This window comes from Lonchura striata, chromosome 3, assembly GCF_050655825.1.
Source record: "Lonchura striata isolate lonStrDom1 chromosome 3, ASM5065582v1, whole genome shotgun sequence".
In the NCBI taxonomy this organism is placed as follows: domain Eukaryota; kingdom Metazoa; phylum Chordata; class Aves; order Passeriformes; family Estrildidae; genus Lonchura; species Lonchura striata.
Window position 1 is genome coordinate 97,942,218 of NC_140705.1, and position 10,530 is coordinate 97,952,747.

The 10,530-nt window shown below is 44.5% G+C and overlaps 1 protein-coding gene across 2 annotated transcripts; it reads right to left on the reverse strand.

Annotated features, from left to right (window-relative positions):
* Positions 1–5,333: 5,333 nt before the first annotated feature.
* On the reverse strand, positions 5,334–9,690 carry DEGS1 (delta 4-desaturase, sphingolipid 1). Of its 2 annotated transcripts, none has more exons than XM_021552917.4 (3): positions 9,572–9,690; positions 8,099–8,841; positions 5,334–6,346 (listed from the first exon to the last, which is right to left on the reverse strand). In XM_021552917.4, exons 1-3 carry the CDS (start codon positions 9,651–9,653, stop codon positions 6,200–6,202), a joined length of 972 nt encoding a protein of 323 aa, XP_021408592.1. In that variant the 5' UTR covers positions 9,654–9,690; the 3' UTR covers positions 5,334–6,199. The 2 variants fall into 2 exon arrangements, with proteins under 2 accessions (XP_021408592.1, XP_021408593.1); XM_021552918.4 differs by lacking the exon at positions 9,572–9,690 and adding an exon at positions 9,052–9,273.
* Positions 9,691–10,530: the final 840 nt, after the last annotated feature.

Here is a 10,530-nt window from a genome sequence, read left to right on the forward strand (position 1 = left end):
GGCACAGGCTAACCCTTCCAAGTGTTTACACTGCTCAAATAGCTGTTTTCAACCATCAGAGAAGATTGCTGTGTTTTCCAGAACAAGGACACTGAAAGAAGCACTGGGAGGACAGAGCTGTGAAAGTAGGCTGGGAAAGTGCTGCCCTGGATGTTATTACACCATTAATCATGCATTTTCCGAGTACACTGACACATTGTGCCAGCACAGGCTCTCCGAGCTGCTAACAGCTTCCTTCCACCTCACAAAATAAACTGCTCACAGATGGCAGGCTGGGAGAGTTATCTGGGAGAGTAAAGTTTGGAAATTGGAAGTGCTATGACACTATGATTCAACCTAAGAAACGTTTGAGTTAAGAGGTACTTAAGCTGGGTCTTAATTATTTTTCTTAAATAGATAAATTTTCAAAACTGAGAAGTATCCGAGTTAAGACAAAACACTGAAAAGTGACAGATTATGAAACCCACAAGCCTTCAGGGGAAAAACCCCAATGAAATAGTTTTAGTAAGCAACATTTAATCTGTAAGCATCCCCCCTACTTATTTAAACACTTAAGAGGGAGTTCATTTAATCTCCCAATTGAATTAATTTTAATAAATACCCTGAACAACCAGATCTAACTTTAAGACTGACCTTGATATAGTACATCTTAAATTCTTCCAGATCTGCCAGCTAACAAGAAATCTTGCTGCACCTTTTTACCCAAAGATCACGTAACTCACATTTTAAAAAAACTGAAGCTCTTGGCAGCTCATTCTTACCAGTGGGATTTCTGCTCAACATGGGATGACATTCCCTCCTCTCCTAGGGAAGCTGGCGCCTCAGTGACTCAAATTCTGACTCATAAGACTGACAAATTAAGTCCCTGGATAAAATACAGATTATGATGATGTGTCTGCTTCTAATTGTAAATCAGACTTGAAACTTCAGCTATGATTCCCAGAAATCCAAGATGAAGCATCATCACTTTCAATCAATACTAGGCTGGAAGGAAACCTCAGCGATCATCTGGTTCAACCTTTCTTGGCAAAAAGCAGTCTAGACATGATGGCCCAGCACCCTGCCCAGCTAGATCTTACAAGTGTCTGACACTGGGGAATCCACCACTTCCCTTGGGAGATTTTTCACAATGAGAACCATCAACTAGTAGAATAGTTTTTTCTCATTTCCAATTGGAAGCACCCCTTACCCCTCATCTTTTCCAGGTCACTCTTGTAAAAAGGGAATCTCCCTCCATCTTCTTTGTAACCACCCCTGGAACATGGTGCTAAGTTCTCTCCCTAAACTTTATTTTCTCAAGGCTGCACAAACACAGTCCTCTCAGTCTTAGCTCATAATACTACAAAAGCATAATAATAATGATACACCCAATTCACTTGAGTGGCTGAGTGACCAGTGAAAAGAATAAGTGATTTTTCCTTCATGGATATACAGAGAATATTCCTGCTACCATACTTGAGGATAGCTGCAGATTATGACCTTAAGCAGAAGCGGAGCCCTCAAGTTCTGGCATATCCACCTGAGAATTTTCCTTTCCTTTTATGATAAGATTCCTGTGTATATATGGAGCAAGAAAGCAAAGTAGGACTTGCAAGGCAAGATAATGGAGAAAATGCTATCAAGGAGTAGTAATAGCACTACAGTCTTATCAAGAGTGCCAGCACAAACCAGGTTTATAATACAAGGTGTCTCATGATTATTCTTCATAACAGGTGATAGAGGAAGTAGGGTGCAGTAGGGTTTGAATGCACAAGAAAATCTGAAGTTAAAGGCAGAAAAAGCCAGGTCAGTCAAGTCTCCTTATCCTGTCTGCTTACCTTGTCTGGGCTCCATGTGCAGCAACAAGCAGGCATGGGTAGGCAGCTGAATTCCATTTGCCTGCTCACACACTCGTGTTGCACCCACACTGCTTCTTGTAGGAAATACTGCTTAGGCTATAGTATGTATCACTAAATGATCCTTTGTACACAGAAAATGGGAACTGCTTTAAGGAAGGAGCCTTTTCACCCAATAGACACAAATATTTTGTTCTGCATATGCTAGCTACCGCCCCTCCTAGCAGACATGCCTCAAGGTTTTGCCTCCAGTCATCTTGTTTCTGTTGTAACAAGATCAAGAAATTGTTCGTCATGCCATTCTCCTCTCCCTTCTCCCGAGGCTAACAACATATCAAAACCACAAGAATGAGCCTGTCCCAAAGCACAGTAGACGCTAATGTAGGCATGGATAGGGGGGAGAGGCAGTGCAGAGGTCTGTCATTCTTGGCTCAATAGGAAGCTTTTCCCACATCGTTATCCTGACTAAAGTCTAGTATCCCACTTCAGGTTTGATTGTGAAATAGAAGACTTGCTAGAGAACAGACAGTTGCGTGGAGTTGCAGGTTGCTGTGCCAAAAGCAGATGCACATGATTCAGACCCACCTGTTTATCAGATTGTTTTCCTAGGACCTTGCAGAAGCAATGCTGGCAGACTCAAAAGTGGCTCCTGTGCCTTGCAATATGCAAGCTAAACAGCAGAACTTGCTTTGCTGTAAGTCTTTGAGACTTCCAAATTACAGAGAGTAGTTTCCAAAAGCTGTGCCAAGCTACTTACACAAGGTTGCTGCTTCAAAGTCACTTTCCTCCTCTTAGTCCAACAGGAGTAGAGCAGCCTGCAGCATTGATGTTAACACCTGTTGAACCTCATCATTAAATCAGGAAGAGTTTTAAGCTCTGCTGTGGCATACCACTGCATCTGTCAGAATAAATGTCAGGGAGGCAGAGGTGAGCCACTGACCTCAGCATCTGACAGTGGTCACTTGCCCTGAACAGATCCATGTCTCAACACCTGGAGGCCTTTGTCTTACGTGCTCACTTAAGGAGTTCACCAGAGGCCTTCCAAAACACACAGCTGGAAGTCTCAACTGTTTCAACTGACCTCTGGTTCCAGGGAGGAAGCCCTGCCCAGAGTCTAAAACATGGAACTCTGAAATGAGACACAGATGCACCCATTTAGCACGTTCGTGTTGGAAGCAGACAGGTTCAACAGCAAATCAGGAATGCCAGAGGGAAGGGTTGTTCTGAAAGAGGAGTTATACCCACGCCTGTCCTGTGGGAAAACTAATGCTTAGCACAATCAGATTCCAGGATGCATTACTTACTCCACTTAAGCAGCTCCAGATAATTGGGGGTAGGGAGCATTAAAAGCCATGCAAGGACATTTATTCCGAGTAGTACAGGTTATTCTATAAGTCCTGAAGATTCAGAGCTCTGCACAATTTAACTGCAACTAAAATACTTGGGTGACAGTTAAAATTCCTGACTGACTTCACATAAAGGAGGTTTTCCAGACTGACAAACTGAATGGAACAAACCCTGATAAACATGTAGAAACATCAAAGTTAACTCATTCCATCTGAATAGATTTAGGAAAAAACAACTGGGTTAACTGTCAGGGTTCTTGATGCTCTTTAGGTTTAATTTGTTCTTCACCAGTAAGTTGAAGTTCCCTCCAACTTTCAGATAAAAAGTTTCAAAAATTATACTAACAGCTTTCTGCCAGGTATGTTTTCATTGTATTAATGAAAACTATTTAAGTCCTTAAAACAATAACTAGATGGTTTATATGTGTTTTTTAAAAAAAAATGTTAGTGTTTCATATTTCTGTATCATGCCTTTGCAGTACGCACCATGCCATAAAACTTAAATTCATTGTTCATTTAGAATACATCAAACAAGTTAACTAGGGCCAGCTGGTCCTAATTACTTTCACCAGTGGTTCAGAAATGCTTGTTTTTTAGGGATGAAACTATGCTGGTTACCTTTAAAGTTATCTGCTTTTGGCAGTTTTTACTACTGAAGTTGGCTGCTAAAGCTTCTTATGTATTACACAGGAATGCTATGATTAAGGGTAGCTACCAATGCTTGCAAGAATCAGACCATTGTTTAGATCCAAACTTAAATCTCACTGGCTCAGATTAGCCTAATACAGTAAATTGTTCTCCAGCACATAGGCAGCAGCAGATGTTTCAGAAAGATTATGGCAAGCACAGGTATCTCCCTCAGAATTCTCCACCATTCAGTACACAACAATTGCAATTTTAAACAAGAAAAGAGGGCAACTTCAGCCCTGCTTAAGAGCAGGAATTCCATGAAGTAGGTAATGAAGACTAACTACAAAATTTTTACTCTGAACTCTGCTTATCTTAAATATTCATGTAGGATAACTGAACTTCTTAACTTTAGCTCTTAGCCATAAAACTTTGTAGACACTTTCCATCCTTCATCCAGATATGACTAAATCATCAACATCAAAGATAATTTAAAAAAACAAAGGGATATAAAGTGGCTTAAAAAGAAATTTAAAAGGTTTGCAACTTCTTAAGCCTTTACAAGTATTTCAACCCAAGTTTTCCTCTGTGTAGGGAGGAAAGACAATTATTCTTTACAGGTCATCTATATCACCACTCAATAGAAAGGTCTCAAATCTACTTTAGAAATACCAGATTTCTCTAACGCTTAAGTCCTTCAGCATAAGAGGACCAATCAAAAATTCACCAGTATTATTTCAATCTTTGCTTTTTAATTACATGTAAAAATACTGGACAAAGTCTATTTTGACATTACACTCCACTCTGAACAACACACTGGCTACCTCCCAGGTTGTGGGCATAATGAAGTCACTCTAAGTGGCTGGCACACTTTCATACCACTTCTCTTGCCTAGCCACAGATAAGGGCCCAGGCTTAAACTAAACACACATTAAAACAAGCACCGCAGTCAAGATCGAGTTAAGAGGTACCAGTACAATCTTTTCAAGCACTCACCTTTTCAAAACAAGCGAAAAACAAATGAACAACAAACACCCCAAAATACAGGAGTTGAAGGCGCCTAAAATTGAGTTACAGCAGCTACAACTTCCACCTTCCTCGGACTCCATCTTTCAGATAAATGAAGAACATACCACAGAGCCACCATCTGAGATTTAAGGGTGATTTGTAGCCACGTTTGACTGCTTAGAGCCATCATCAATGCATTAGAGGGTATAAGGCAAACCTACTGTGCTGAGGTAGGGAAAGGTTCTTCACTGTCCAGCAAGTCTATCTGTTCCCAATGAAAAACTTCCTAGGTAGGAAGTTTGATAACACAACCTCTTACCACATTTTAATATGTAAGAAAGTATTTATGGAGGGTACTGTAGGTTTAGGGGGAAAAAACCAAACAAGATTATTTAACAACCTTTCTGTGTACAAAAATGACTAATGTGCTAATAGGTAGTATTGACAGTGGTTGTAGCTAGACTTGTTTGCTAAAATAGTATCTGTTCAATCCATTCACACTTCCATAAAAGCCAAATTTCCAAGCAAGTGTAAATAATTATATTTCAAGCCATAGTAACATGGTAATAACTTTTCTTCGAAGATCAAAAAACCCACAAACTCTCTAAACAAGATTTTTCCAACATGAAACCCCATATCAGGTATATTAAGTTACCTAAATGCCACCTGCTCACACTACATGCCAACAGAAGCAGCTCACGCAGTAGGTGGGACCCTTGGAGTTTGGCAATACCTTTGAATTCCCCACCTTTTTTTTTTTTTTTTTTTCTATGAAGAAGTCACAGAAGCAATCTCAAAGTTATCAGTTTCATTCTGATAGATTGCTCCTTTAAGGTACTCTCAGTAAAAAAGGTGGAACTTTAAAGCATTGCTTCAAATGACACATATTTAAACAAAAGCAGACTGAATGTTTCTGTGCAAATTTAGTTCTTCCAACCATCAGTTCGGAAACATTTTCAACAGAATGTTTAAGTTAACAAATCATGTTAGTTTAGAATTAACAGTTTAAGTACAGCATTTTAAAATTAGTCATCTAAATAGCATGTTGAGGGCAGTATAATACATTGAGAACTTTTAAACTGTTATGAGTCAGACATTTTATACAGATTTAACACCTACCAAAGTAATTTCTGTAACAAAGTGATTTTGCATTATGCATATAACACTGATCCTTAGGCAAACAGAGACACATTAAACCAACAAATCTGAGGACTGTGAGGAATGTTATAGCTGTTTGGAGTCTGCTACAAAATCCTTAAGGATGCATTGCTGTGTTGCTGTACATCTTAATTCAGGACACAGGTGAACAGCTTTAGCAGGAAACTTTTATACCAGCCACTTTAAAGCAAGCAGACATTTCAAAGTTTTTTGGTTGCCAGAAGTTTAATCTTGCTTCACTTCACCCTTTAATTGCCTTTTCATGCGTGAATATGGGCTGATTGTGTCATCCATCACGAAGTCATACAGTACTTTTATCCAAGAGTTATATTGGGGCAGGTTGTCATAGTATTCAGCTGCTATTTTCTTCACCTGGAGGAAAGATATGAGGTTTATTTACTGGTTATATTAACATCAGTTGTGACAACTTTACAACCCTCAATGTGTAACGTAGTAATGTGTAACAGCACAGGAAGTCTCATTCCAGAAGTTACATCCTACAGGAAAGGCCACTTATGCCACAATGTGAATGTTCCTTGAAGGAAAAAGCAATTCCCTGGTTATTAAGTAAATCTGGTGTGAAGTTTTTGGAGCTGCCAGAACAAACTCGGCTAACTCTCTGAAGTCCCTTCGCCGTGTTGCCTACAGGAGGATGGAGCTCACAAAGCAAGTGGTTTGGTTGCTATTGAAAGTGTGTGACTCAGTTCAGTGCTGACTCCTAGATATACAAATAACAGTAAAAAGGATGTTTTAAGTTATAGGAAGAGCTGTTTAACACAGCTATTTTACATGTAGTTTCAAATCTCAGTACTCAGAAGAAAAAAGGCATTTCTGAGGAATATTTTGTTTCTGAAGACAAACTTGAAAGAATTAATATAAGCTGCTTCCAAAGACTGTTCTCAGTTGCACATGTTAACTAGACCGCTGTCTAAACTGAGAGCAGCAGGTTCATACTGCTTTTTAGGGCCAACCACTTAGAGCCTTGAACATAAAGGCTTTTTCACAAAATTCCATTGCTTTAGTCCAAAGAATAGTATGAATCTGTATAAGCAAACAAACCCAAAATATAAACAAACCCAAGGTATGGGTTTGTTTATACCTTTACACGGCTGGTTTGAAGGCAAAGCTTGTTTTGACCCATAGCATACCTACAGAATAGTGCAACCAGGCAATGTACTTTTACTCAACACTAATAACTCCTCAGCTCACCAGTTCTGAGGAATCAAGTGTTCAGTACTTGGGGATCTTTAGCACACAGCAGAGTCAAATCCAATCAAATTAACTTCACTGTTCCAAAAGAAGGGTTTTTTTTTCTTATCAGAGCTATGGATTATGAGTCCTGCAGCAGAACTGGGTATTTACTCCTAGAATTAAATACTTGGAAAAATTAATGGCCTACCATGCTTCACTGGGGAAGCACGGATACAGTGAGAAAGAAACTCCTGCCTGTAAGAAGCAAAGGTTGAAGTAAGAGAAACTTCACCTCTGCTACTCATGCAGGCATGACAGGTCTAAGTCCTGGCCTCGAACTCTTCATTCTGCCTGTCCTACACTGCCAACATACAGCTGATACTTATTTAGGGTTCAAAGGTTCTTGCTAGAGGAAACTGAAGTGCTGCAGACTAGTGCAGTTATTAAATATTTGTCAACAGTACAACAAACATTAACAGTACCTCAAACCCTCTCTTCTCCCCCACCAGAGGATGTCCCCGATAGAAGAGACTGAAGCATAAGCACATGTTACAGTACTGTCCTTAACATTTCAATAACAAATAACAGATCTCCAGAGTTACCTGCAACCTTTTACTAGCTTTCTGCATACTTACAAACAAGAATTCAGAAGATAGGCTGTAATTACAGAAAGCTAAAGTTAGCACAAAGCTTAAGACATGCGTTCCCTCCCCTCTCCTTTTATGGAAGAGGATTGAGCAGCAGCAAAGTGGAAGCTTGTTCAGGCTATCACTAAAATGCTAAATTACCTTCTTTATCAATCAGTTTAAACTGTGGGGGTTTTTTTTTGTTTTTAACCTCCCAGTTTCCATTCTTCTGTTCGTGTTTGACCTTATTTTCATTTAAAGAGGGCCTTAATTTAAGAAAAAGTCATAACCTTAGAAGTTAACTTACCAGTGGAAGACTCTTGCCAGGAATATTGGGGAAGTCATGATGTTCATTGTGATAGCCAACATTAAAAGTGAGCAAATTAAGTGGCCCATAGTAGGAATAGGTCTCATGTCCTTTTAAAAACATGTAATGTTCAGCTATGAAGTGTCCTGAAATTGGGTGCAACCCAAGACCAAGTACTGAACCAGCAAGCATGTAAAAAATTGATTTGACTCCCCATAAATAATATATTGCCACATCAAAGGTGAGCTGAGCCAATAAATTGATTATTTCAAGTCGAGTAATGGGTTTAGGATTGATGCAGAGAGGTCTAATAGCATAGAAAAAAGGCTGAAGAACAATCCATATGAACTTCCTAAAAGGGGTGCAGAAAAACCAGCCTTCGAAGTTGGTAGGAATATCCACATCGATGCCGTCACCACCTAAGTAACGATGATGATCCATATGGTATCTCTTGAAGGATATGGAGTAGGGGAGGCCAAGAGGGAGGTTGGCAAATATTCCAAACCATCGATTCCACATGGCTTTGCTGTTGCCAAAGGCACTGTTGTGGGAGATCTCATGAATAGCCAGAGTCATGGAGTGACTAATACAGCTTCCAAAAACGTAAGCCCAGAAAACCACCCATTTCCAATCCAAGTCTTTAACCAGATAGAATGCAGTCAACTGCGCCAGAACCATCAGCACAACCACCCAGATCAGGTTGTAGTCTGGCTTCATCAATGCTTTTATCTCTGGATGTTTAGCTAGATGGGAAAAAATTAAATGAAAAAAGTTATTTCAAAGCTCTCCTCACAGCCAACCACCCCAATTAGATTACAGCTTTTTCCTCCCTTTGTCCCAATTAGGAGCTGTCTGCAAAGGTTAACGAAAACGCATAACCTTTCCACTAGTGATATTTGCTGCTATAATGAATCATTTTAGCACTTTACGTTGCTCGGCAACTAGACACGTACATGGCAAGCAGCAGCAGCACATCAGCCTCCTCAGGAAGGAAATGGCTCTGAGCCGACAGCCCACCCGTAATTCCGAAGGGCGCACGAAGGCTCAGCCCCGATGTCAGCGCCGCACTCGCCCCCGCTATCGGCCGCCCCCGGCCGCGGTGCCCTCTGCGGCCCCGCCACCGCCGTACCGCCGGCAGGGCAGGGCAGGGCAGGGCGGGGAGCGGCCCGGGGACCCGGCTCCCGTTCTCCGCTCGGGATGGCAGCCGAGGCCGCCGCCGCCGCCTCGGGCTCGGCCCCCGCGGGCGGCCGCCCTCCCCCTCCTTCCCCCGCTCCTTCCCTTCCCCTCCCCCGCCAGCGCCGCCAAGGCGGCGGCTCCCGCCTCCGCGGGCCCGGCCCGACTCGGGCCCCCGCCGGAGGCTCCGGGGCCCGGCGCCCCCCGACAAGGGCGGCCATCTTGTGGGGTGCCCGTGCGCGGCCCCCCGGCTCCGCCGCGCAGCCGGCGGCAACGCGCGGCGGCACCGCGGCTCCTCACCCAGGATCTCCTTGCGGCGGTCGGCGTGCGGCTGGTCCGTGTAGACCCACTCGAAATCCTCTCTAGCCACAGTGTTCCCCATGGCGGCAGCGCCAAACCTCCCCGCCAGCTGCGCGCCCGCTGCGCGGATCGCCGCTACCGCGCTTTATACGCGGCGGAGGCGGCCCGCGGCCACGCCCCCGACCCGCCCTCGCCGCCTATTGGCCGCCGCGGCTGCTGGGCGCGCTCCCGCCGCGGCGGCGCCCCCTGCCGGCGGGGCGGGAGGGGCGCGCCCTGAGGGGCTCGCGGGGAGGGACAGGAGGAGCCCTCAGAGAGGGACAGGAGACACCCCCAGAGAGGGACAGGAGCAGCCCTCAGAGAGGGACAGGAGGAGCCCCCAGAGAGGGACAGGAGCAGCCCCCAGAGAGGGACAGGAGACACCCCCAGAGAGGGACAGGAGCAGCCCCCAGAGAGGGACAGGAGGAGCCCCCAGAGAGGGACAGGAGCAGCCCCCAGAGAGGGACAGGAGGAGCCCCCTGAGTGGGACAGGAGGAGCCCTCAGAGAGGGACAGGAGACACCCCCAGAGGGACAGGAGGAGCCCCCTGAGTGGGACAGGAGCAGCCCCCAGAGAGGGACAGGAGGAGCCCCCTGAGTGGGACAGGAGGAGCCCTCAGAGAGGGACAGGAGACACCCCCAGAGGGACAGGAGGAGCCCCCTGAGTGGGACAGGAGCAGCCCCCAGAGAGGGACAGGAGGAGCCCCCTGAGTGGGACAGGAGGAGCCCTCAGAGAGGGACAGGAGACACCCCCAGAGAGGGACAGGAGGAGCCCCCAGAGAGGGACAGGAGGAGCCCCCAGAGAGGGACAGGAGCAGCCCTCAGAGAGGGACAGGAGACACCCCCAGAGAGGGACAGGAGGAGCCCCCAGGGAGGGACAGGAGGAACCCCCAGAGAGGGACAGGAGGAGTCCCCAGGGAGGGAC

What these genes read in the sequence shown, in the direction of transcription:
- DEGS1 (XM_021552917.4), bottom strand. Translation starts at nt 9,653, where the DNA reads ATGGGGAACACTGTGGCTAGAGAGGATTTCGAGTGGGTCTACACGGAC. An exon ending in CCGCCGCAAGGAGATCCTGG is followed by an intron (nt 8,842 to 9,571) that starts GTGAGGAGCCGC and finishes TTTCCCATCTAG; the next exon opens with CTAAACATCCAGAGATAAAA. An exon ending in CTGGCAAGAGTCTTCCACTG is followed by an intron (nt 6,347 to 8,098) that starts GTAAGTTAACTT and finishes TCTTTCCTCCAG; the next exon opens with GTGAAGAAAATAGCAGCTGA.